The sequence below is a fragment of the Anas platyrhynchos genome, chromosome 2 (genome assembly GCF_047663525.1).
Source record: "Anas platyrhynchos isolate ZD024472 breed Pekin duck chromosome 2, IASCAAS_PekinDuck_T2T, whole genome shotgun sequence".
Classification (NCBI taxonomy): domain Eukaryota; kingdom Metazoa; phylum Chordata; class Aves; order Anseriformes; family Anatidae; genus Anas; species Anas platyrhynchos.
The window spans coordinates 114257846-114285242 of record NC_092588.1 but is presented as its reverse complement, the minus strand read 5'-3'; the positions used below and the strand labels follow the sequence as shown (position 1 = coordinate 114285242).

The 27397-nt window shown below is 46.7% G+C and overlaps 2 protein-coding genes and 1 long non-coding RNA gene across 12 annotated transcripts in view; 2 read left to right on the top strand and 1 right to left on the bottom strand.

Annotated features, from left to right (window-relative positions):
- The window catches only part of TMEM108 (transmembrane protein 108), a 225761-nt gene extending 220139 nt beyond the window's left edge, over window positions 1-5622 (top strand). For 6 of the 10 annotated variants that reach the window (XM_072033412.1, XM_072033409.1, XM_072033410.1 and 3 more), the window contains 2 exons: window positions 3885-4039; window positions 5280-5617. In XM_072033412.1, the coding sequence (XP_071889513.1) occupies window positions 3885-4039; window positions 5280-5402 (278 nt within the window). In that variant the 3' untranslated portion in view covers window positions 5403-5617. Of the gene's footprint in view, window positions 1-3884; window positions 4040-5279 lie in introns of all 10 variants that reach the window. The other 4 variants (XM_027450159.3, XM_072033416.1, XM_072033414.1 and 1 more) reach the window with 3 other exon arrangements.
- A 918-nt stretch (window positions 5623-6540) lies between these two features.
- Window positions 6541-22024, top strand: BFSP2 (beaded filament structural protein 2). Its single transcript, XM_072033419.1, is given in 7 exon segments — window positions 6541-8086; window positions 13598-13762; window positions 14130-14212; window positions 15822-15978; window positions 17358-17519; window positions 21016-21147; window positions 21767-22024. Coding segments are annotated over 7 exon segments (1404 nt in total). The 5' UTR covers window positions 6541-7639.
- LOC113842522 (uncharacterized) lies at window positions 20518-27339 on the bottom strand. Its single transcript, XR_005263252.2, has 3 exons — window positions 27082-27339; window positions 25106-25244; window positions 20518-22822 (listed from the first exon to the last, which is right to left on the bottom strand). It is a non-coding gene; the product is annotated as an uncharacterized lncRNA (long non-coding RNA).
- Between the last annotated feature and the right edge of the window lie 58 nt (window positions 27340-27397).

The window sequence follows — 27397 nt, the reverse complement described above, 5'->3', positions numbered from 1 at the left end:
TGGCGTGGCTCGGTGGCTGGAGCTTAGCCTGGAGATCTGTGCCTCAGGAGCTCACCTGCTGAAAGAAGAGATGGGATTTGGCTGCCCAGCCCTCATAGTACTTATTTTGTAAGGATGTGCAAGTTTCTGAGTCCAATGAGAAGCCTTCACATTCTAGATGGAAAAGTAGTGCTGTGAACAGGACTGCACGAGCCACGTCTGCTGTGTGAATCTGGGGAAATCATCTCACCTTTTGGTACTGCAGTTTGGTGGTGTGAATAATGGGGATAATGTTGCTTACTCCACTCGAGGGCCGCAAAAATGAAGGGTTCTTTGTCATTATGTTCCCAGAAAAGCCAAGTAGTATATAACACTGATATCAGTACTTTCTGCATGTCACAGCTCCAGTTGTTTTTGCTGCGTCCTTCAGGCAGCCTTGAACATTTTTCAGTGTGTGCACACACACGTGTCTCGCACACCTGGCTGCAACGCAGAACAAGACACAGAATGAACTCATTGTAAAACTCAGAGACCGACACGACAAAACGTTGAAGAACAGAAACTTGCAAATCAGAAGTGCAGAAGTGAATTCGTTCAGGCAGTTCTGCTGATGTGAGAAAACGCCAGGGGGAGGCTGAGCCTCGGAGGGAAACGTCAGCAGAACTCAAAGAATGGATGAAGAACTGCCTCGGCCCTGACTCCGCTCAGCTCGCATTTCACGCGCTGGGACACCATCCAAAATCATCTCACCCACTTCCTCAGTCGCAAAACCTGCAGATGTTTGCCTCCTGGGCTGCAGATCCCAGGCCCAGGGGTGAGCTCGGACAGAGCTCGAGACGAGCCTCCTGTGTGCAGGTGGAAGCAGCTGTGGTCAGTAACAAACCCCCTCATGGTACCTGCAAGGCAGCTGAGGCTGTGCTGCTACGGGCAGCCCAAGTGACAGGCCCGCTCTTACAGCGGTGTTTAATGATGGGCAAATAAGATACACAGCCTCAGCAAATGAGGAAAAAGGAAAGAAATATGGATAAACAGTTATTTTAGCCTTTAAGGCAAGGGTTGTCTAGGAGCTGTGTTCATTTTATGATCTACAGGCACAGGGAGAAATAAATTAACATCCCGCAGCCTGAATATTTCCTGCCTTTTAACTTCCAGCATTCAATTGTGTTTTATGTGGGAGCTGGAGAGTAAGCGGAGCTTATAGCGATGTAAGAATGGCAATATATTTAGGCGAGATGAAAGAACAGGCAGAAGACTATCAGAGAACTGGAGGGAGTTGGTGTGATTTCATCACACTGCCTTTATGAGGCCGGTATTGAATATGGTGTATAATCCTGGTGGTTTATGTTTAAAAAAAAAAAAGATTGGGAAGGAGCCATGTGAATGATTCTGAGAAATTCAGCGTAACTCCACTTGTGTAAGTATGTGGTCCAAGAAAAGGTTGAATCCCACGTTTAATTTCTGATGGTGTAGTGGAGGCTTTTAATAAAAAAAGGAAAAGGAAATTGAGGAAGCGAGGCTGAAGCTGGAGGTTTTCAGCACACAAGCGAGATGCAAGCTTGTCCCCATGATGGGTATTAAACATTGAACAAACTTCCTGGGAATACAGCGGAAATCCGGTCACTCCGAGTCCTTGCACCACGCTGGATGTTTTCCTGTGTCACCCGCTGACACAGAGCTCGTGGGCAGGGGACCAAAGGCACCAGGTGAAGCTCTGTGTGTGCAGCTGGGAGCAGATGACCGCTGTGCTTCCACCAGCCCAGAGAACTACAAATGTGAGAGTCCCGTGTCTCCTGTTTGCGGTAGGTATCGTGCCCCGTGTCGGAGGTGAGGGATCAGACAATGCTCATGTGATTTGCCTGAGGGCCCGAAAGAAGCCGGTGTCAGGGCTGGAGCACGCCAGCAGCTCTCGGCCCCTGAATGTGCACGCTGACGTTTCTCTCTCCAGAGCAGCAGCAGGTCAATGGATACGTATTTGAAATGCTTCGATACAAAATTCTGGATGTTTCCGAACACCTCCAGCACAGGGAGCTTTAAGCTGACCCAGGGGCATCACCAAAGTGCCCTTCTCGTGGGCACTTCTTGTGGAAAGAGGTTTCCTGTGACAGACACGGCACTAACCATGGGAGTGAAGAGATACCAAGATTGCAAGTAAAGCTGTGCCCCCCTCCTAGTATTGTTCTGGGAGCAAGAGGTCCTATTGTTAGCTACATTAATTTCACTAAAATAGGCCCCAAGAAGGTTGGTTAATATGAAATGGAGAGGAATGCCCCCTTTCCAGCCCTTCTGTCCTCTCTATCCCTCTTAAATCAGGTCTCTGCTTTGAATCGAGGCAGCTTAGGCAGGCAGCCTTCTGCTAAAATATGTTAGATTTGAAGAAGCTCAGGAACTCATTTTCCACAGTCTTTCATCCGCTTGCTCATTTGTGTGCTAAGGTTGGAGGCCAAGAGCCTAATTAAGGGAGGGAACATTACTGTTACATGGCCAACACGTCTCCACGCAGCAAGGACATCTCCTGCTGGAAGAAGCAGAGATCTCCCTCAGCTTAGTGTCAAGCTTTGCAGCTCCTAAAACCCAAATCCGGTACTTCCCTGGCAGCAGCCACATTTTATAAGCTGTAAAACCTCGGGCTTTCCAAATATTTGCACTGAGGTAGAGTTGGCTTTCCCAGGGCCTTCGTCTCCTCAGGCAGCTTCCGAAACGCCGTGTGCCTCAGGGAGCTCTTGTTGCTGGAGCACCGGCGAGCTCCAAGGTTTGCTGGCTCTCCCCACGCTCAGCAGCAGTGGGAGGACAAAATGTATGTCCAGTTGTGCTCCCGGGCCACCAGCAATTCCAGCCCTGGCAGTCGGGTTGTTGCTGATGGAAAGGCTGAAGCAAGGTGAGTCCAGGAATGGATAATAGGAAGTTTGATACTGGCTGGCTTGTTTTTTTTTTTTTAATGTGCAGGAGGTTTTTCCGTTAGTTTCATGAGACGATTTATAGCATCAGCTCACCTTTCCCTGTGAAGGAGGCATAACCCGCCTAACTCAAACCCATTACCATCTTTTCTTAGGAGCTTTTTCTTTTTGTTTTAACTAGAGCTCTAGCCTTGCACTTTTGTATTGCCATTTTATGTGAGTAGATGGGTTAAGAAATTAGATCCGTGGCATCTGGGCAGCTCAGTGTTTGTCAAGACATACAAAGTGGCTTTGACCTCTGCAGTCTTTTCTTTCTTCTAGGCCGTAATTCTAATCAATAATTTTAGCTTAGCTGAGAAAATAATATATTTTCCTGCTTCATGAATATTTTCTCACTTCCTTTCTGTCATGAGAGGTCTAGAAATGATGGAGTGAATTTACAGCAGGGCAATCCCTATTTCACAGGTACAAATCAAAGTAAGTATGTACCCCGTTACCTGTCTGTCTGTATAAATTAGATTATAAGCACAAACGTTCAATTAATTCCACAGATAGAAAATGAGCACATGGATCTTACGTGTTACTGCTCTCCATAAAACCTTAAGGCCGGATGGACAGTTAGAGAAACAAATTTCATTCTGGTCACTTAGTTTTGCTTGATCACTCTACCTTAAGCTCGAATATTTCAACTGGAAGAAACTTAAATGTGCTCCACAGAGAAAAAAAGAAGCCAGGCTCAGACATCGCCAATGCCCAGACAAGTGTAGGGAACAGCTTATGCTGCATTTGTCTTGTCGATAGATGCCACGGCCTGTTGTCTCGTCTGCTTGGGGCAGGTCCTGATTTAATTGTGTGGTTTCTGTTAGATGGGAGCTGGATCTAACCGAGGGTGAATTGCGTGAATGAAGGTCACCAGCTCTCCCCTTAAGTATCTTAAATACCAAATCCCCATTACTGAGGAGTCCTTATTGAACGGAAATAACCATTTTTATGGCATGTTTCTATTGACAGCAGTTCTGCTGACAGTCTGCTGCATGAGGAGGAAGAAAAAGACATCTAACCCAGAAAACAATCTGAGCTATTGGAATAATGCTATTACCATGGACTACTTCAACAGGCATGCTGTGGAGTTACCGAGAGAGATCCAGTCCCTGGAGACATCAGAGGTACCTCACTTGCATAATTAGTGCCTGAAAACTGTCACTGAAGCCGTGCTGAGAGAAGGGGAGAGGAAATGATATTAACAAAGCCTTAAAATTCCTACACATACTCAGGGAAACAGTTTTTTGAAAAGCCTCTTCCACCCTCCAACAAGTGTATTATGAGATAAGTAATAATTATTAAGACATAGTAAGTAAGCCTATAGTTTCTCATATAGCAGGTCAGGGGGTGAGGGCTCCCAGTACGTAAGCAATCAAAAACATCAGCATATGGGAGTGTGCAGTGCTGGTGTGTGCCATCAGCCCTTACTGAAGAGCTCTGACAGGTTCGGTGGTATTATTCATACATGGGCAGGTTATCCTGCTGATAGAAATAGAGCTGCCCTCAGAGGTGGAGAGGAATAATTTAACTTACTTCTAAAGTTTTTAAAACCTAGAGCCAGTGGAGAATTTGGGCTTATGTTAAAGTGATTTTCAAGAGATCAGCTGGCTGACTAACTCATTAAATTAAAAAAAAAAAAAAAAAAAAGTGTTCAGAATCCCTGAGATGTGCCTAGATGAGCACTCACAATTGCTTCATTAACTCCACTTTCCTGGCAATTGTGTTGCTCAAGCTAAAAGCAGAATCCTGGTCTAGACTTAGCACGAAACTGCTTTCACATGACAGCACTGTTCACATTGTCTCTAAAAGCTGCCGTGTCAGTCCTTTAAAACTGATCTGAATGTTACTGAACTGGGGCATGCTCAGGTAGCTTGGAACCGTGTATTTGGTTTTCTGACCTTAAAAAGAAGCTGAAAATGCATCTTTCATGAGTCAAGCCCAGCTGACAGACAGGAAACTGTTGCAATATGTCATGAAAGTGAAAAAAAGAAATGTTAAAGCTCAAATTCTGCTAAGGGACCTAAGGTTTGATGTGTCTGATTTCTGTGTCCCGAAACTGAGAAAAAAAAATACATATATATCATCCTGATTATCAGTGGAATTGAGGATTATCAGAGACAAGAGGATTATCAGAGCGGCGAGCAGTTGTCTTCACTCACAGCTCCTGCTGCCTGCAAAAGGACCAAACCAGTTCGCTGAAGTTAGCTCCCAGCAGCTGGGCCCCCCCCAAAATTCAGGCACTTTCTGAGGGATGGGACCAAATGCCCCAGTGACAAAAGCAGTCCCTTTCTCATGTGCCTTCACGCACAGCAGTGGACTGAGGGGACGTGAAGCACTCACGCTGCTACTCTGCCTTTCTCCTAGGACCACCTCTCCGAGCCGCGCTCCCCGGCCAACGGCGACTACCGCGACAGTGGGATGGTCCTGGTGAACCCCTTCTGTCAGGAGACGCTATTTGTAGGACATGAGCAAGTCTCTGAAATATGACCCCACAGCTGCCCTCGTCTTGCAGTTTCATCTCTACTGTCTCCAAATTATAAATAAATATATATATTATAAATATAACCTTTGTGTAACCCTGAATTACAAGAAATGTTTTCAGCTTTTCTTTTTTTTTTTTTTTTTTTTTCCCTCAAATTGTCAACCCCTTTTTTATAAGTGTGGTAAAACTTTACAGAACAAACTGTGGCTTTATAAAATAAAGGTATTTCTAAGCAAAACGCCTGCAAAATGGACTATTCTTTTCCCTGTCATTTACAATCTGTTGATAAGTCTGCTTGGTCTGGAAGAATATCAGGTAAGGCTGGTTTTGGTGAAGGCCACACGTCTTTGGTACAGCATCCTGCAATAACTTTGGGGTGAAGAAGGCACATGCAATGTCCCCTTCACAGGAACAGAAATCTCCCTTAAATTCATCAGAAGTCTTGACATCTGGCAGCTGGGAACTCCCCCCAACTGAACGTGGTGGCTTTGACCACATGTCCATTTCCCTGCTGTTTTATTTATCTTCGATGCTGCCAGCACCACTGAATCACGATTCCTTACCCCCTCTCCTCTCTGAGGTTTTCCTTCCTCCCTCAGGAATGCAAACACAGTGTTTCAGAGCAAAATGGCATTTCGGCCCTACCCAGTTAAGCTCCAGATTGCATGCTGTAATAGCAGTGCGGAAATAGGAGGGGTGAATGAAGTTTAAATGATGGCTTAAAAACAGGCTGTTACAAGCAGGGAGCTGCACGGAACACGGAGTGACTGCTAAATCGATGTTCTCTCTCTGAGTAACCCAGAACTGTTACCGCGGGACCAATTTTCAGCTTGCCTCCTCAGATTGCCTCTCTCGTACTGTTCAGCAAGTGAAATGGCCTCTGTCCTTGGAGGTCTCAGCCTTGCGCTTCCCTCCTCGGGCCATCAGTCATTGCAGATTGTTTTCTACCGTCGCTCCTGATTTCATCAGGGCTATGAGACAGCGGGGAGCGCTCCGGCTGGCTGCTTTGCACCACCACCAACTCAGGTTAGCGGTGGCTTGGGCAAGATGGGGTTAGCACAGCATCGAGGTGAGGCACGTCTGGCAACAGAGGAGGGAATTGTAGCAGTGGCACATCTGGTCCAGCTGCTCCCGCCTGCCAGCAGCGTCCTGGTGGCTGTGGTTACCCAGAGCAAGCTGCCAACTTTGCTAAATGGTGCTGGAATGGCACCGAGACACAGCTCCCCTGGGATGGGGGAGCCACGTTAGCATCTACTCCCCTCCTTTCTCCCCGTCCCACACATGGCTCTTCTGTGCTGATGCACAGATGTGAACGTGGGCCAGAGGCTTCCCAAAATGAGAAAATTGAAGCATGGTAGTGGCTCGTCTAGATATCAGATTTTCAGAGAGTAATTCACCGCTTCCCTCGGAGGAGGCTGGGGGAGGCAGTCAGGCGGGGCTATACGCGGCCACAGATGGGCACTTTGGGAGTACGTGGGCTAAATGCTACCCGGTGTGCTGTCTGTGGTCCTCGTGATCAAATACTAAACGGCCTCCTGGACACTGCTGGTGGATGACAGTAAAAGCTTCCTGAACATCTTGCCAAGAGTGAAAGCAATCATACGAGGGCCTTCATCTTCAGATCCTGCGTGTTTTTGGCAGGGTGGCAGAGAACCAAACCCCATTCTTTGCAAAAACATTGGCATTTTTGCATTTGTTTTCGGCACGCTGTATTGCTTTTGCGAGGCAGATTTGTTTTGCATTTCACAGGGAGCAAATGAGCTGAAATACACGAAAGCGCTGGAGGATTCCTCTCACTTAGCCAGCACAGTTTGCTTGGAAATCTCAATCCAGAATATCCAGAAACTAACCAAAGCAACATTGGTGCGGGAGGCTCTGTGAGCACGGGTGTGAGCGGCTAGCGTGCGACGCACGGCTGGCTGGATGGGGCAGGCAGGCAGACAACACGGCTGGCATTCTCCCACGCACGTTGTCATGAATTCCTGCCCCGCGGTGCCCGTAAACACCATTGTGCTGTTCATCTGCCGCATTTGCAGCAGCAGCAGCAGGGAGATTTCCCCTGAAATGGATTGCTGAGCCAGCGGCCGGCCGGACAATGCAGCGAGCGCGGCACAAAGCCCGCCTTCCAGAAAGCCGTCGCACAAAGCCCAAAGCCCCATCCAAGCCCCGACCTGCTGGGCTCGGCACATCCCTCCCGCCAGTGCGGGGCCGGCGGCGGGGCTGAGCGGGCCGCAGCGGCAGCATGCCCTTGCCGAGGCGCCGGTCGTCCTTCTTGGGGCAGCAGCCCCCGGCCTCCGCGACGGAGAGCGCGGCGGGGCCCGGGCGCCGCGTGAGCGTGGGGGGCCTGTCGAGGCCTCCCGGTGTCTACGTGGGCTCCGTGCCCACCGGAGGAGTGAGCAGCTTGGGCACCCGCGTGTCCCGCCGAGCCCTGGGCATCAGCAGCGTCTTCCTCCAGGGCTTGCGCAGCTCCTGCTCCGCCGTGCCCCTGGCCGCAGGGCTGGAGAAGGGCAGGGCGCTCTCCTACGAGAGCCTGAACGGCTGCCTGGTGGAGTACATCGAGAAGGTGCGAGCCCTCGAGCAGGTCAACCAGGAGCTGGAGGAGCACATCCGAGTCTACCTGGACAAGAAATCCTCCAGCGTGGGCAGCTGGGGAGCGCTGCGGGAGAGCTGGGAGGCCATCTACCACCAGGTGAGCGCGGGCGGCGGCAGGGGTACGGCGGGCCCTGAGCGGTGAGGGTGGGTGCTGGCGAGGAGCCGGGCTGATGGCGGCACGCGGCGCCCCAGCCGGAGGGTTGTAAATCTATCTTCATGATAATTAGCGTTATCATTTCACAGTGTGGCGTGGAAAATGCCTATTAGGGAGGAGAACTGCCTGAGGCATCCTGTGCATGGGGGCGATTGAAATGCACCCCAAGGCGCCGTAGTCTGCTCTGATTAAAATGGGTGATTTTCTTAATTTTTTTTCCTTAGCTGAGGTTATTACGCCGAGCATCAAAATTATTAAAAGAAAACTGCTAGGACTGAATTAGTTTATCCATCAACATGATATCATTACAAGCATGGTGTAGGTTTTTTTTTTTAATTAGCAATTCAGATTTTTACATTATTCCCTCGTTTGCTTAATCACATTTTCAAAAGCTCTATTTATTTAAAAATACTAATTACGTGGCTACAAATGAGAGCCCCCTTCCCTTCCAGTTGTGGCCGCCCCACCACCCCTCTCTCCCCGCTCTCCGTGCAGTGCAGGCTGCGTCCCTGGGGGGGCTCTAAAGGAAAGCATTTACTGTGGGGGTGCCAAATGTGTCTGCATCATCATTGTGGACGAGCAACAAGCCCAGAAGGAGCGCATCCCCCCGGTTCCTTTTGCTGGGAGGATGAAGGAGCTGAAAGCAGGAAGGCTTTGCGTGCTGCTGTCCTGCAAGAAACACCCTCGCTTCCAAGCAGCCCATGCTGAGCTCTGATCGAATCCTGGGAGCACCAAACGCAACCACAAAGTCTCGCGACTTCATCCCTGTTTCCAGCATTGGCTTTTGCAGATAGTTAGGAAGATAAATCTTTACACCGAGATGCTAAAAGATAGTAGAGAAAGAAAGAAAAAGCAGCCCACGGGGTTTAGCACAACAGCCCCTGAATAAATAAATAAATAAATAAATAAATAAATAAATAATGTTTCTATTCAAAGCCACAGCTGAAGAAAGCTCTCTAAATAAGTGCTTGAGAGAGCTGGAGCTGCCGTGCATCCCCTGCTGCACGGCCCCACGCAGGGAAGCGGGAGCCCTCTGGGGGACAGATCCTGCAGCTGCTGCAGCCACAGCAGAGCCTGGATCTGGCCACAACACCTCAAGTGGCAGCGGGTGGATCGCAGAGCACGAGCAGAGGGTCCCTGGGGGAAAGCCCCCCATCGGAGATGTTATGGAGAGGGGTCGCTGGCAGAGAGCTGAGAGGGGAAGCCCCCGTCCAGGCTGCAGCACTGACCGTCAGTGCGGGCAGCTGGCTGTTAGCAGAGCAGGTGTATGGACACAAACTGGGACAGGCACGAAGGAGGAGGATTTTTTGCAGGAAGGAAATGTGAAATGAGAAATCCTTGCTGAGAGCAACTCATGTGACAGAAATACAAATGAATCTCTTTTTGTCCTGGTCACACTCCTTTCCTCCAGTTTTCACACCAGTCTTCTTACGGGAAACGCAAGAGAGATTTACATGTCTCATCAAACGTGCCTCTTCCACAAAAAAAAAAAAAAAAAAAAAAAGGCTGTTTGCAATGATAATCCTTCCTGGGGAGCAGTGCAGCACCTGGGAAAAGAAGGGAGAGCAGAGCAGAGCAGAGCAGAGGACTTAGCTCAGCCTCCGTGGCCATTCAGCCATGGATGTGTGGGAGATGCAGAGACAGAGAGACATCAAAGACACAGCAGAGGGAGGAATAAATGTCTTGGACCAGTTTCATCACTCCTGTGACTCCCGTGCATAGCTGGGAAAACATGAAAGATCACTAGAGTTTTCCGCAGGGATGCTTTAATTTGCTCCTGGCCCTCCTGCTGACGTTTACTCGGTGTCAGTACCAGGTGTGGTGAATACCCGGGGCTGACAGCCCGAGCCATCACCTCATTAGGGTAACGCATTTGCAGTGGGATCAGCAGAGCCCTGTGCAGGAGGCTCCCCTGCCCTGATGCCACGCCAGCATCTCGTGCAATGCGCTGCAACGCAACACAGCACACTTCTATTGTCCGTAATATTTCTTGGAGAGCCAGGCGTCTTTCTGATGCAATCCCAACTGCTTATAAAATATGAGATGTATAAATGAAATCCCAGTTTCCTGGAGGCAGCAGGAATCAGCAGAGGACACATCGATCTTCCCAGCCTCCATCCAGGTACTGCTCTTCCCAAGGTGAAGCAACAAATGCCACTCTTGTTATCCTCATGTTTAGCTGTAAAGATGTGTCGGAGACAATGGTCTGATAGAAACCATTTATTCCAGCATGTGGAAGGAAAGACTAGACCAGGAGCCTCTGTTCTTTTCCCATGAAGGCTTCATTTGTGAAATGAAAAGCCCAAATGATTTTCCATTGCATGAATAATTAAGCCATGAGACTCATTATCACAGGACGCACCTGAGGCCATGAACTCGGAAGCATCCAGAAAGGGACCAGGCATTTGTACAAACAGCAAAACTACACAAAGCTATCAGTAAAGCACAGCTAATAATTTGACAGGCATAGAAAATCGTGCAGTTCCAAGTTTGGTCAGGTGTCTGCTAAAAATCAAAAGTTTTGGTAAACCAGGGCTAAGTTTACCCCATAAGTGTCTACATCACATGCCAATTTAGCAAGGATGGAGTCTGCAAACCCCCTTGAAGCACCTGGCTTTCCTTGTTGCCAGACCTAACCCAGTTGGGCCAGTGCCTGAAGTTTCTTTGAAAATAAGTTTTTTTTTTGCTAAAAGTTAAAGTTGTGTTTTCATGTCCATGAAGGCACAATGAAGTCAAAGAAAAGTGTTGAGGCTTTCTAGTTGTTTTATATTACAAATATTCAGGGTTAATTTGAGCTGGAAAAAAATAATACTAAATAAACCACACCATGTTCTGAAGGTGTGCGCATCACAGATCCAAGTGTAGAAAGGCAACACGTGGCTTAAAGGAGCTATTTTTAGGAACAGGATTAGCAATTTTGCAATACTTGCTGTCTTGGCAGTTCAAAACGCCCCGTGAGCACCAGTGAGTGAAGCCTCCCTGCAGTACCACGAGGCAGCACGGCGCTTGCAGACAGAGCAGGCACTGCCCGGTGAGGCTGCCCACAGCTTTTCAAGCCCTCACACATCCCCTGAGCACACAGAAGGCTGTTCCCTGAACTGCTGTGTCGTGTGCTTTACTACGTGTGTCAGCAAAGTGGCCACGAATCGGCCTCACTAGCGCTGTGCCTTTGGATCCAGCTGTTGATTATGAGGAGAATTAAATCAAACAAAAGAGCCGCTAGATGGGAGTCTCACATCTCTTCCTTTTAAGCCTGCAACAGGGCTTTCGCAGCTCGTGTAAATCAGAGAGAATTTCTCAGGAAGCCTGATTTCTAGATAGAGACGATGGTGTAATAATCCTCCAGGCTCATTGCTGTATGTAAATTGCACACAGCTGATTTCTGCTAATTTCAGCCGTGCGTGCCATCTTCTGAAGCCTTCTAGATATTAGTCTTTTTATACCTTTGTTACTTCTGTGGCCCAATTCAGGTCTGTGTCCGGTCTTGGAAAGCCTCAGACTTGGCCACGGAACATCTGGCACCGGCTGCAGGTTCATCAGGAGGGCTGCTTATGGCCTGCTGGAGAGGGTCAGGACCAGTTACCCCAAATGCTTCAATAAAACCACAAGCTTACTGCTAAAAAGCACTTTTAAGGAGCAGTTTGCCTCCACATAAAGGCAGAAACAGTCAGAGGAAATCAACTCGCTCTTCCCTGCTCCCGCTTCCATCGCAGAGCAAAAGCCATTTTGCACCGAGCTCAACTTCTCAACCCAGCGATCACCACCTCTCCGAATTGCACTGTGTAGCTCACAGAATTTAATGCTATTTTTGCTCAGGCGATGTTCCCAATTTCCTCAAAGGCTTTCATTTTCCTCAGCCGTTTGACCAGGTATTGCAGCCGCGTGGGCTCACTGCTGGAGGCAAACGGACCTGTTTTGGCAGGTCAGGGCAAATTGCGAGGCAGCGTTTTCCCTGAGTTGAGCCAGGGAAAAAATAAAAAGATTTTGTGAAGATCCATACTTGTATGAGTGGCCGCAGGAAGACAAAATAGAATGATTTCTGTAGAAACTAAGGAAAAAAAAAATCCCAGATTAGATTTTCTGAAATTGAAGGGAAAAAAAAGATTCAGTGTAAGGGTCAAAGAACTGCCCCTACCCCTCTGCTGCTGCCATGCGATAACTTGAGGTCATTTCTCCGTCTTTCAGGAGAAAGTCAGAGCCTGCAAAGGGGAAATAAAGTGTTGAGTGCTGCTCTGTGTGCAAGAGGGCACACAGAGGGCAATTTGGGCAGTCCATGCCATGGGGTGAGCTGTTTCCCCTGGCAGCCAGGCTAAGCAGGAGCTGGTAGGAGTGGGCCTCCAACCATGGGCCACCAGCCCTGGCCTCCTTTTCCTCTTGTTTCTAACAGCAGTATAAAATAAGCAAATCATTTCTTTTCCTCTAGCTCCTCCTCAGATTTAAGCAATGTGGAGTGCTATTAAATTCATGATCCTTTATGAACTTCTCGATGCAGGGAATAGGTTTTTCCCCCCCGCTCTCTCCTAGTCCGTGTGTTTGTAAGGCATTTAGGGCAGCGAGCCATTTTTCGTGAGGATCGATGTTAATTTCCACACACAAACACTTCAGCCTTGCGTTTCCCCCTCCACCCCTGCCCCGAGCAGCAGGCCAAAGAGCAGGTGGGCGGCCCACACTCAGGCACCGATCCCCGCTGTGGTGCTGGAGATGACTTGTCGGGACGCAGCCCTGATGCCTCCACGCCGCACGGCCTGTTTCACCTCGGGAGAGCGCCGTGCTTCGGGGGATTTGCAATCCCATTTGGTAGCAGACTTAATTATCCAACGATTTCTACATCGAGAACCCTCCTGGCCCACATAGAAAGCTGCTGCTATTCATGTGGTGGTTTGGTTTCCACCACAGATCTCCACGGGTACTGGAGTCTACTTGTCAGGTGGACACCTCTCTTGTAGATAAGGACTTGAGGTACCTCCTGGTGTGCCAAATTTGTACGGGGAGCATTTCCAGCTGGGCCCCAGCTCCAGTTTGCAAGCCAAGCGTATGCCCAGCCCAGAGAGCTCAGCCCCAGGCACCACCTCAGCACCTCCACCTTTGGGTTGGGTTCAGCTCCAGCAGAGACCTTGGGGTGGCTGGGCCCAGGGAGCCCCCAGCCAGGTATTTGATCTAACTCTGGTACCAAATTGGGTGTTTCTTTGGTCACCTCCACAGCGCAGTGCACATCTGCCTCCAGGGCAGGCCGTGTCTTTTTTTTTTTTTTTTTAACCTTTTTAATCATTTTATACAATCCCCACAGGCTGCTGTGCCACAAGCCTTTCAGGTTTGATTCCCCCTCAAGTGCCTCCTGGGGATTACAGATACACCAAAGAAGTGTAGCGATGATATCACAGTCTTATTTGCACAATCTCTCCAAAAGCCTTTCCCGTTCAGTGTAATAATCTTTGAAGAATGCCTGCTTCCCAGGTCTCATATCTATCGCAAGAGCTTACGCGATCCCATCAGAGAACAAAAACAGCGCTCTGGGAGCTGAGGACCGCTCACCCGAGGCACCAAATATCCCTTGGCTCATGGAAGAGGATGGCCCTGAGGAGCACTGCTGATATGGGAAGTAGAATAGGAACTGCATAAGTGTTGCTTAAACCGTACCTAGAAACTATAAGGGGGCCTTAAATGCTGAACGTACCTTGTGTGCAGTAATGAATTTTACCCCTTGTGACCAGCTGACAATCGGGATAAATGTGTTTCCACAAGAAGATGAATGCTTAGGAGCAGTGAACAGTGTGATGAAAAATTGCAGCCTATTTGCAGACAATTTGGGAATTGATATGTACAAAATTCAGTGATTAAATTACCTGGAATGAGTCACGTGAACGGCCTTAGGCTAAAAGATTATTTTCAGAATCAGAGCTATTCATCTGCTGAAGATAGATGGACCGTGCAGGCAGCGCCGGTGCCGAGTCCTAATTGCTTGAGCTCTGTTGTCTCTCCCTTGCAGGTGGGTGAAGCAGTCCTGGAAAACGCCCGTCTCATGCTGCACACCGAGAACATTCAAGCCTGTGCTGAAGACTTTAAGGACAGGTAGACCCGTGGTGGCACCTGGCTGCCCAGTTTCTCTGAAACTTTGCCTTGGCAGCTGCTTACTCGATAGGGGAGGGGTGCTTAGTGAGCGCTGGGTTCACTGGGAATACTGAGGGAGGGTTGCTCTAACATCACAAAATAGCTGCCATGCTACCAGTGCTTTGGAACACATTTTTAAGAGTAATATTTAATAATTTATTAATATGTAATATTAGTCTGATAGACGGACATTGATCTCTTCCTGGGAGGTCAGCATTCATTCAAATTCGGGTTGATATTTTGTAAAGGCAAACATTAGTGTGATTTTTAGTTTTAATTTTCAGTGCTGCAGAAATGTTTTCAGAACTGGTAGTCGTTCTGCTGCAGTGCCCGAAAAGCAGACACTGCATCACTCACTGCAAACCTCACTGATAAGAACAGGATAAGAAAAGAGAAATGGGCTGCACTGATTTTCCTTGTCTTTACTGAGAGAAATGAGTCGCAAAAGATCCTAAATATTGATAAGCTTCTTTTAAAGCCTTTCTGTTTGCAAAGCATAAGACTTATGTACATGGGTACATGAAGTTCTTTAAGCTTTATTCACAAGGTCTGACTCTTCTAGCTTGTCCTTATAATGGTCTCAATCATTGACCAATAGTTTATGTAATATTTGTAATACAAACAGTATTTCCAACAAATTGATTTTTATTTCTTATGATTGTTGTCATCCCTGGTATTATTTTACTTAATCACACTAAAACATGTGTTAGTCATGTTCTTAGGTTTGCCTTTTATTCCAGAAAGGTACAGCTCTGAGCGACTCATCTTGGTGCTTTCCATCCCATAAGCCCCACTCGTATTTTAAGTGGTTTTAAAAAAATAATTTTAAAATGTCCACCAACTTGTCCAAGGAGCTTACACAACAACGTTAAATGAATCCACCACATAGTAAAAGCTCCTGGTGCTCGCTGGGACCAGCTTCCCCTTTCCGTTGCTGCTGAATTCCCAGTAACAAAGGTGGCTATCACGGGGCACAGGAATTGTCTCACAAAGCTGGCTCCCGTCTAACCCAGGAGCCAGCCACAGTTTCGAGGGACAAACCACCTGCTCCCTGAGCAGGGTCTTGGCTCCACGAGCAGCTGCCACCTGATGCCAGTTCGTGTTTGCGCTGTGGAATAGTGATGAAATTAGAAATGTCCATACAGTTATCATGCAGTATATCCTGATGGTTTGAAAGCACAGCAGGGAGGGAGCAGGAAGCAGCAGCAGCTGAAGAATTCACACTGAAGTCTGAGGAAGGGAAAAATCCACATGTATTCATCTGGTACACAAATACCAGACCTGGCAGGACACCACGTGCCTCTCCGTGCTTATTCAGCAGCGCTATCAGTCTGATACTGCCACACCACAGGCTGACAGCCTGGCCGGTTTCATTAGGCACCGAGTTAATGACAAGGTACTTGAGGCAGTGGAATTGAAGCACATTGAGACAAGGTGAGGGCAGAGTACACCTCATGTGTTTCTGTGCCTCTGTCTGGGACACGAGAGCTAATTAGCAAAATGGTGTCTTTTAGAAAAAATGCAAGTTTTTCTTGCTGAACCATGCTTATCTGCTTTTATCTCTCTGCAGGTATGAAAATGAGCAGCCATTCAGAAAGGCAGTGGAAGATGAAATTAATTCCCTTTATAAAGTGATTGATGATGCTAATTTAACTAAAATGGATCTGGAGAGTCAGATAGAAAGCATGAAAGAAGAGCTGACTTTGCTGTCAAAGAATCACGAAGAAGTAAGTCCAGGCCTGGGACACTGCAGAGCTGATGTGTGCCTGCTTCATGCGGTTGGCGTAGTGCATCTGGCAGAGCAAGCATTGAAAAGCTGCACCCACCATGTCTGGATGGGGAGAAACTTCCTATTTATCTCCTCTCTGTTAATTTAAAGTGCTAACCTTTGAGGCAAATTATGTAGGTGTAAGTTTTAACTCTTTTTTGTCTGATATATATGACTTGGAAGAGATGTTGTCACTTCATATCTTGCTGGACACCTCAGTTATTCATGGGGTGGACAGTCTGTGTGTTGAAATCCCAACAGAGAGAGGTCAGATTCTCAGCCACAGATCACTGCAGAGAGAAAATGCCTGTGCAGGGCACCAGCTCTGGCTGCACTGACACCGAGCATTAACTGGGTTCGGCTGACCAAGCTGCTTGGTTCCCAAAACTGAGCCTGCCCTGAGCAATGCACCACTGAAGCAAGCCGCAGGGACAGGCAGCTGGAAGAGGAGCACCTCATTACCCAGTTTTGCAATACACCTCTCATTACATCCACCGGCACCATTTGCATGAAGGTGCTTTATTCCCTTCAGCGAGGGTTTTGGGATCTGACCCAGATCTTCGCTGATGGGAGCACAGTTAGGCAGCTGCTATTTATCTACTGACGCCTCGAAAGGAGAGATCGAACCGGGATGTTTCATGGAATTGAGGCGCTCTCTCTTACATTTCTTATAGGTGATTTTTCCAAATGCAACATCTGAGCAACACTGGCAGGCATACAGAGAGAGACTTGGCCTGCCAAGATAAAGCTTCATCTGCTCCCTACTTTGACATAACCAGTGGCTTCAGCTCCACTGCAAGTCAGGAGAAAGACGGAAGTTGGTTTAGATATGAGGGAAAACACAGAAAATTGAGAGAAATGTGCATGTGCCTCTTTAAACCTCCATGTATGCAATGTTTGCTGTGAAACTGGCAAAGTTGCCATTGCTGCTGTTCTCTGCCTGTACACCTGGCATAAATAGAATAACAGCTTCCCACTGCTCTTCTTGTGCCACATTTAGACAGTGCAGAGCCTGTGCAGGGTGGAAGGATGCTCCGCATTGGGATCATCTGGGAACTCATGGGGCCAGCCCAGCACAAATCTGCTTTTCCCATAGCAAGGGAAAACTCCCTGCCATGGGAGATTTCCCATTCTCAGTGGCTCCCGAGTAGGCTGATCAACAGAAGCAGAACAGACTAGAGGCTGGAAGCAGCTATTGCAATTGCTCCATCTGATCTCTGGCACAAAAAAAAAAAAAAAAAAAAAAAAAAAGTCCCAAGGACTTTCCTGAACTAATTCAAATGCTACCATTCAGTTGCCCATTTCCCCTTTTCTTAACACCTGTTCTTTTTGTTCAAGGATGTGAAGGTATTGTACAAACAGCTTGCTGGATCTCAGCTGGAAGAGCTTGATGTTCCCCTGGGAAGTGGCCTGGACAACATACTGGAAAAAATCAGAATCCACTGGGAGAGAGACATCGAAAAGAATCGTGCTGAGACGGGTGCCCTGCTCCGTACCAAGGTAAGCACAGACACCAGCCTCCACAACTCACTCCAGCATTAAGGGATTTGAAGCAAGCACAAAATCTGCCTGATACTCTGCAGTAACTTGGAGAATTGTCTGTTGTTTAACACACAAAAAAAAATAGACCCAAATCCTTTAGATTTTGATAGTAAGTGCATTGAAAAACACTCTCGTAAATATCAGTGATTTTCTTGGGATGCATAGAGTTAAGTAGCAGTGGAAGTGGCCCCGCTGATATCACAGGTATCTGTGGGAGACTTCTAATGGCTCTGAAATGTTGTCTACAAAAAATGAACTTAATCAGTTGATACCTCCCATGCAGGATGAGCCACAGCCGTTATCCTACTTACCAGGGCTGTTCCTCTGCTGGAGAATGTACAGGGTCCCATAAATCAAAAGGGCAAAATACATTGCTCGACACTAATTACATAGCTATGCGTTCCTTGTGGGTTTCTCCTTGAAATTGTTTCCTTTGGCAGCAGCGGGAAAACTGGATATTAATCTGGAAATGAAAAGTGATGATAACAAACATTCCCTTTGCAAGTTGTCTCCTTTCCCGATGCTGAGTCTGAAACAACCCTTTACTGCAGCTTTTCTTTGGTCATGAAGGATCACTCACTCCCCAGGCTGGTTGACGTATTTTTGCAGAGCTGAAGCATTGAGTTTATGATCCTGTGTTAGCAGCCATCTCATTCTGAGTCAGCTACCGTGGCAGAGCATGGCACACCAAATGCCAGGTTCTGGTATGACATCCTAGGGTTGGGTTTGGTTTTCTTTTTTTCTTTTGGGTCCCCAAATGAAACCTCATAGTTTTGTACCTCATACAGATCTATACAGATCATTGCTATTTATACAGATAGCAAGTGTTAACTAATTATGTCCAGCTAAGCATGTGGCCTTCTGCCATCCTGCGTTGCTGAGTCGCACCATTTAGTCAGCTACACAGTGACAAATTTGTCCTTGCTCCCTCTTCATCACAGGAGGGAGAGCAGTTCTCTCCTTTCCTTTGCTCTTCATTACTACTTTCTTCAGTCTTTCTTTGTGAGTTTTTCAGTGGTTCCTAGTATTTTAATTTCCTTTCTCTGTACGCAGTCTTTGGCACTGTTGTGACCAGCTGAGACCAAGGTATTTCAAATGACGTCCTAGCACTGACTTAGATGTCAGAGCAGAATTTTCATTATTTTCTGACCAGTTCCTTGCCTCATTTGCTTTTCCTTCTGACTAGACTCACAGTCATGGGTAGATTTTTCATGGGCACCAAACACAATGATTTATATTCATACCTAATCAGGTTTTACATGGGATTTCTTAGGTGAATAACTAACCTTAAAACTGCAGTCTACTGTTTTCAGATCTGCACATATTTGTCTGTAACGCACATTTTTTTTCCTTGAATTGACGCAGTTATTTAAACCCTTGTAAGGCTTGCAAGCTATTTTTTTTTTCCTGAAACAGGCTTTACTTTGCATCAAACTACATAGATGTCCGCTTAGCGATGAGTTGCTGCTCAGTCATGTTGTTTGATTCCACACGTTACTAATCTGTACTGTCTTCTGTCACCCATAAATCTTTCTAGTTCATGATTCATCCCCAGGGCAGTAAACCTTGAGGCACCACGCTGTTAAATTTGTGTTGTAATGAAGCTAGACCTTAACCCTCCTCTTCGTGTCCAGTCTCTAGACCAGCTGTTGATCCATGGCAATGCTCTGCCCTCAGCACACAATTACACAGCTTCCTTTCTCACTCCCTATGTTAGATCGCATAAAAGCTTTTGAAAATCTTGTGGATTGTGTCAATTGTTTCTCCCTCCTCCACTGCTTTGCTAATGCATTCCCAGAGCAGTTAAGAGATTAACAAAGCCCATTCCCCTATGCAGATACCAAGCTGATCAGATGCTGGCGTTCTACCCCTAATCATCCTTTAATTGTCTTGATTTCATTAAAAAGAGATTAACAAGAGATTCTGTGCTCTTGTACAATGCCTGGCTCAGAACAGCACAGGTATGTTTGATATCCACATATTCCTAAGAAATTCAAGCACTAAAAAGCTAAAGATTTGGGGTGATTTCATCCTCTGCCTCTGTTAATCCAGCTGTTTGTGTGTACCATGATTCAGCACAGCCTTTCCTCGTGGAGTGTCTCAGGAAGAGCAAGAGCAGGGCCCCCAGACAGCACCAGCTGCCCCATGAAGAGGGCACAAACATTACGTCTGCACTTCTCTGCAGAAGGAACCCCAAATCTGAGGCCAAACTTCATGCCCAGCAGCACCCTCTGCATGGGCTCTTTGAGGTGACGCAATTGATAATCCTGGAAGGAGAACGGGGAAACCTCATGTGCACCAAAATCTTTGTAGCTCATCCAGTGCACACTGGGTAGCTGTGCTACATGTATCCTCGGTATTTAGGGTTTGATGGGCCACTGCCATCTACTCCATCTGCCGTGTGCCATTGATATCACCAGCATTAGGAAGCTGTAAGAGCTGAGGGTACCCCCAAAAGGAGCCCCAGAATCACATGCGGCGAGGGGAAGGGGGATTGATAGGTAGCATTTGGGTCACCGTAAGGTAAATGTGAATGCAAGGCTTCATGTGATGTGTCTGGGCTGTAAATATAGATGAAAAGTCATCCTTCCTGCCCTAAGTATTTACAGCCCTAGTACCATCATAATGTGTAGACAACAATCTCAACACAACTATTAGATCTTACCTTTAAAATAAAAGAATGTATGATCAGAAAAGCAGGACAGGACCAAGATGAATGTTGGGTGGAATGGAAGCATTTCACATAGTCTAACTGCAAGGTCAACCAGGAGAAGAAATATAGGATTTGACTTAAGAATCATATTAGCTGGAGAGTTCAGAGCTCTAGCCTGAAAACGTTGATCTCAGCCCCCATTAAAGGTATAGAAATTTTATTTTTACTAAAGTAAATTTTCCTTTGGCTATTTTCAAGGAGCCTGAATTGAACATGTATAAAAATCATAAGCAAATAAGAGCATGAAATTGCATAGAATATATTAATTCAATTAACATAAATTATTTTTTCTGCCTTATGTGACATGACTTCTTCTCTCATTCATAGAATCCCATGTGAAAAAGCATGGTGTGAATACTTGAAATCAAATGGGCTAAATGAAAACACTTAACTTTTAAAACATGTTATGGCATAGCTACAAAGAAAAGCAGAATTACAGCAATGCTTTCTTTTACAGACCATCTTAAAAGTACTAGTAGAAATGCTGAATAGCTTTTGTCAACATAGATAAAATACGTACATTTACACGTGTAAGCCGTTTTACAGTAGGCACATAGAAGAACAGACAACTTTGACGCTAATAAGTACCCAAACCATTCAACCAAAGAATTTAATATATAGCAATCAAACTCAAAATCAGAATTGCCACAAACTGTGAAAATATTAAGCGTCATTTTGGTATGTAAGGAAACTAAAGCATAATTTGAGTGCGCTGTGATGACAGCCATAACCTTGTACCAGCAACAGGCTGAAGCGACAGCTGCAGTGAGAAGCCAGGAGGAAGAACTGGTGGAGGGCCTCAGAACCGAGTTCCACGAAACTGCCTGCAAAATACAGAGCTTGCAGGCCGAAACTGAATCCTTGAGAACCTTGGTAAGTAACATCGGTTCTGTATGGGTATCTTCTGTGTGAATTCATTGTGCCTTCTGAAGAGAGCATGCCCATCCTGGGGTGCAGAGCTGAGAATAAATTGCTTTTTTCCAGTGGATATTGTTCCCAGAGATGCCAGACATTTCTGAGCTCTCCTTGATTGACGTGGTAGACCAAACGTACCACATTTGAAGACTGAGCCCCAAATTTCAATTATCTTCAATGTCTTCATACGTGCTTTATTAATAAATTTCACTGAGATTGCTGTGTGGGTTATATTCTACAGCATAGAATAGAGTAGTTCAGCTGGAAGGGACTTTCAAGGATCAAGTCCAACTGCCTGACTTCTTCAGGGCTAACCAGAAGTTAAAACACGACACTGGGGGCATTGTCCAAATGCCTCTTGGACACTGACAGGCGCGGGGCATCAACCACCCTGCTAGGAGGCTGGAACCAAACTGGTTCAACCTTTATAATGATAATACACATTTTTCAAAGTGTCTAGAGAAAGGAGTTCTCATATTAAAGCATAGTCGATGAAGATATTGGCCAAACCTGAATAAATGTTACTCTGAAGCATATGAAAACTGACTGTGTTAATGTCTGCTTCTTGGCCTTACAGAAGAGGGGTCTGGAGAACTCCTTGTACGATGCCAAGCACTGGCATGACATCGAACTGCAGAACCTGGGCTCTGTCATTTCCAAGCTGGAGGCAGAGATGGCAGAAATCAAAGCAGAAACTGAGCAGCAGCAGCGGGATCGTGAAAATCTGCTGACCAACAAGCAACAGCTGGAGAAAGACATTGCTGCATATCACTGCCTTCTGGATGGAGAGCAAAGCAGGTACCTGTTATCGAAAACAAGTGTGCCGTGGGAATGAGTTGTGGCCAGGGTGGTTCTTGTGTTTCTTAAGGCTTGTTAGGTTTGGAGAAGCTGCCAAGGGGGAGGAACACCCCAAATCTGTGCTGAGACTCCCTATGGGCTGCTTCCCTGCACTGCCCCAAAAGGATGGGTTTGGGAGTATAGCAGTAGGTCTGTCATCCTCACTTCCCTGAAGACTTGGGATCTGAGATTAAAAAACTACTGCAGCGTCTAGGGGCTGCAAAGCACCCGTGCCCTTGTTTCTTGCCTTGGCTATGTTATTCCTTCCCTCCTCCTCCCGCTGTCCAGTCAAAATATTACAGCTGTCATCCTGGGGAAGCTCCTTTTCTCAGCACACAAGTTGCCCCTGAAGTCTGAGAACAGAACTTGGTGCACCAACTGTGCCTTTTGTGAAGAAACATAACTCACGCTCAGCGTCTGTCCTCTGGGGATAACCTCTAAACTCAGTTGTAGTGGTCGGGTTCCTTGGTTGTTGTTGTTGTGTGGTTTTTTTTTTAAGATCCTCAATCACTGTTAGTTATGGAACTCTTGGAAATCTGATCCATGGATTTTGACTTGCACTCTGCTTAGGTCAGGGTGAAAGTTTGTACTCACACAGAAATTTTAAAAAACAAAAAGTCCAAGTATACCAGATTTGCTTTCTGCTTCACAGTCAGGTCCTGCTGAAGTTGATGAGGTCTCACCAGTAGAACTGAAGATAGTTCTTGGTTCAGCACTTTTCCTATTTGTAGTAGTGATCCATTTTATTTTTAACTTTCAGCTGATTATGAAATTCCCAGCCCACGGAAGACCATTGCTATTCAAAGCAAAAGAAGATGTCACTGCTAAGTATGTTCGTGGAAGCTAAAAACCCATCAAAGCAGCCTGCTCTACTCAGTTTGATTCAACAGTCGAAGTAGGTTGTAGCTTGAACAACTTTATTAGACCCTCTTCATGTAATTGCTTTGCTTAAAGATTTCAATTTACTCATGTTGTTAAAATTATAATAAAAATAAAGAATATCAGCTTTTTTGTTTGTCTTTTTTGTTTCTTTCGGTATTTTTCATGACAGCTGAGGGGAGCTACAATAGCACAGGACCTCCACTTTCCAGCAAGTAAACTTCTTTTTTTTTTGGTTTAAATACATTAAGAATGAACTACTCCTCCACTGTGCAAACAGCACAAATGGCAAGTGCTCTGCTGTGTCACAAGAGCAGCAGCTCATTAGTGCAAAACGTAATTCAAATAAGGCTAAAGCAGTTAAATGACATCAACTTGATGCAATTAATTTTGCAATACATAAGCCAGCAAAAGCAGTAATGCAAGCACCCCAGCAGCACTCAGTAAATATATTTTAACTCTAGACTAAACTTTTGGAAAAGCTGAAGGTGAAGGAGAGCGACAGCAGTTCTGTCTGCTGCCTAGGTCACATCCTTTTAACACCCATTGTGTTTGTTGGATTGGGATTTGACAATAGGGACAGTTAAAAAAGGGGATAAAATGTTTATTAACTGCATTCAAAGACTCCTGAGAAATGGGATATGGTAGAGAACATTATGGCATATAGCACATGAGACACGCTGAAGATATTGTAATCTTTAATGAAACATTAGATAACAAAGCTGTTTAGTTGTAATGACCGATAACATCACGTACACTCCAAATCCACTACGCTTGCTCCACCAGTGAGTAAGAGGAAGCAGCATGCAAGTTTCATACCTTCCTTTGCCCATTTCCCCACACATGGGAAGTCCTTCCTCATGCAGTTATTTGACAAATAATTTCTCAATTTTTGGGAAAAAAAAAAAAAAAAAAGATTAAGAGATTAACGAACAGCAACCCAAAAGACAGATAATGGCAAACTCCTTTTTCCTCTTATGGTCGCAGGCTCCTCAGAGCAGCAATAACACTTTCTTCCATATGTGTGCAGAACTTACCATTTTGTGAATCCATCAAGAAGAGCGATGATGATAGAAAATACACAGGAACAGTTGTACAAAAGGTGCGATGGCACCGATCCTTGGGTTGCTGTTAATTGGGTGTGTCTTGGAATAGTTATGTGTTGATGTCAGTGAAGCATGACGTTCCCTCATCCTTGTCATACAAGAGAGCAGTTTCTCCGAGATTTGGGCTATTTGGGCTAGCCCACACTTCATTTCACACATGGTACTAAGTAGGGACATACCGCACCAGCCAGGATTTGGTACTCTAGCCTATGATCCTTGTGTTTACATCTTAGCATAAGTATTATTATTATTGATCCTATGTTTCAAAGATTATTTTATGGCGACTTCAAGCTGGCACTGTGTAAAATTTAACACTTCCACACCACACAGTGTTGCCACCCCAGAATGCTTTCAGATGGCAATTACTGGTGGAGAAATGGACATAACACAACCCCCTTCCAGCTGTAAAGGTCTTAAATTACAGCAAACTCGTAGCAGCACGATGCTGACGTGAAGGTTAAACTCCTAAGGAGAACCAGGGCCCATGCTGTGGCGAGGACTCTGCCTGATTCCTTCTCCAAGCTGCCCTGCGCAGCAGCTGCACTTTTTCTAAGGGCAGTTTCTCCCATTTCCTTAGCCTGCCCAAGTGTTACCAAGCGTTCTGCTTGTGATCTGCAAATGGCAAAGCAGTTTGCAGAACTATCACCTTCATTTCACAGGATGGAGATAATTTGGTACAAAGAAGGTGGTATAAGACAAAACACTGGATGACTGGAAGGAAGTCTGCTCCTAACTCTTGCCCATGTTTCGAAATCATCACCCACAACCTGCTTTGCCTTCCCATCCTGCAGTTTCTCCACACAAGCAGAGACCACTGTGGCACCTCCCCTACATGCAGTAGTATTTTGATCCTCAGGCTTTATAAAATGCACCACGATGCACAGGGAGCAGCATCAGAGCCCCAGCACGGAGACAAGAGGAGTTCAAGCACCTCTGTACACCATGACACGCACGCTGCATTGCACACTGCGAACGTGGGGGAGGAGAGAGACAAAGTCCTCGGGGTAAACCTGCACCCGAGCAGAGGCGCTCAAAGCACCGCGCCTCGCCGAGGGCTGGTCACTCCAGGCAGGGCTACACCGTGCGGTACGAACCTGCCTGCTGAGCTCATGCTGCTGTCACTGCCGCGCGGCACGCTGCACGGAGTCCTTGCATCGCAGGCATTGCTTCTGCCAGCCGGTGCCCGCAAGCCGGTCTTCAGCAAAACGTCCTCTGCTCACGTATAGAGGATTGCTGGATTTGAGAGAGGAAAAGAAAAAGAAATGATAGCCACAACGACCCTTTTTTATGACTCTAGCATATAATGCAGCAACGATCTTGACCATATAAGCTAATGCAATGCATTCACTGAGAGCTACAAATTCAGCACATCAGCACATTTTCACGATTTTGCATAAAAACAAAGCTAGAGGTGGGAGGAAAATCCAGGCATAACTGCATAGCTAATGCTTCCTTTACAGTGCCAACTGAGACATGTCTTTAAATCAGCATCTAAGCCTTCAGAGGCCTAAATCATTGCTGATATTTTCCATGGTTTCCGTTGGGTCTGTTCCAGATTTAACAGCTGAATTTTTTCTTGGTGCTCTGCTCCTGGCAGGTATTAAGTTTCTAATCCAGAGTCGGTCACTCCAGCCTTACAGTATTGTGTTTGCGAGGGACGAGTGACGCAGCCGCTAAAAGCAGCGAAAAGGCATCAGGTTCACGTTCTTCAGCCTGATACCAGGGATTACCCACAATAACACAATAAAAATATTTTACCAGCTGCTGAAACACAAAAAGTGTATCTCAGAATCAGACCCAGCACTGTACTTAGTGGCCATTATTAGCTTACCCACTACAAAACCTGAGGGGTACAAATTATCTGCTTAGTTGCATTTTGTTTTCGGGGCTGAGCCTGCAAGTCATTGTGTGGTGCAGTGCAGAGCTGTGTGTGAGCTTCCCGGGCAGGACCCTGGCACTAACACAAGGGAAGGCAGCGTCTCAGCACAGGGGGTGTCTGGCACTGAGCTGCCCGGTGCCACCCTTCCACGTGACCCCATCCTATCGGCTGATGAGGGCGAAAATCCAGGAGCAGGTAAGGAGGAACAGAAAATGGGACAGCTATGGAATTTGTTCTCCCCTTAGGTAATGATGCTTATTGCGAAATAGAAAGTGTCATTGATCACACAGCGTTCTGTGTTACTGGATGAACTGTCACGCTCGCAGCTTAGTTGTCAGGGCCTGCTCCGTGTGGGATCAAATCCCCTAGGAGCACAGGATGTCAGTGGCAATAGAAAAACGTAGGGAGAGCACAGCACGACAGAGACATGAAGAGGACTGTAACAAATCTCTCAGTCTGGAGCACTTGACTTTGGTGATTCAGTTCTGACTGCAAAACAGAGGGAACGACACCGAGTGCCTGACGCCTTTCTATGGCATGATGGTGACACCTGCATGTTTTTTCAAACGAGCTGAGGATTATGGATGGCAAATGCTAAACAACAGTATTTTCAGAGACATGGATTACAGAGACTGTCCAACACTCTTTGAAGTTTAGAAGTGCTTTTCATTTATACGTTAATATACCCATACATACAATTTCAGGATAAATTTTCATTTATGTTAAGATACACGTACACATATTTTTAAGATAAAACATCACAAAGCATAGAATGCCTCCAGGTAAGCCCGGATATTTTAATTTTCACGCCATTACCACACACACCTACGGCTGCTTGACGGGCAGTTCACAGAATCACAGAATCTCTAGGTTGGAAGAGACCTCAAGATCATCGAGTCCAACCTCCAACCTAACACTAACAGTCCCCACTAAACCATATCCCTAAGCTAAATATCCCTAAACCATATCCCTACATCTAAACGTCTTTTAAAGACTTCCAGGGATGGTGACTCCACCACCTCCCTGGGCAGCCTGTTCCAGTGCCTCACAACCCTTTCGGTAAAGAAGTTCTTCCTAACATCTAACCTAAAACTCCCCTGGCGCAACTTTAGCCCGTTCCCCCTCATCCTGTCACCAGGCACGTGGGAGAACAGGCCAACCCCCACCTCACTACAGCCTCCTTTAAGGTACCTGTAGAGAGCGATAAGGTCGCCCCTGACCAGCAGGGCGAGCCACCGCACTCAGCGCTCCGTCTAATTACTGCTCAGGCCAGGCAGCTTTCCCCTCACAGCCGCCACCCCCGCGGCTCCCCTCACGGCGCCCGCTCCCCGGGGGTCCTGAGGCGGAGCCGTTGCCCCGAGGCGGGAAGCGGCCAACGGTCGCCGCGCGAGGCCCAACGGCCGCCAGGCGCGCCCGCAGTGCGCACGCGCACCCCTTTCCCTCACCCCCTCCTCCCCCCTCCCCCCAGGGTCCCTCCTCGTCCAATCAGCGGCCGCGCCCGCCCGCC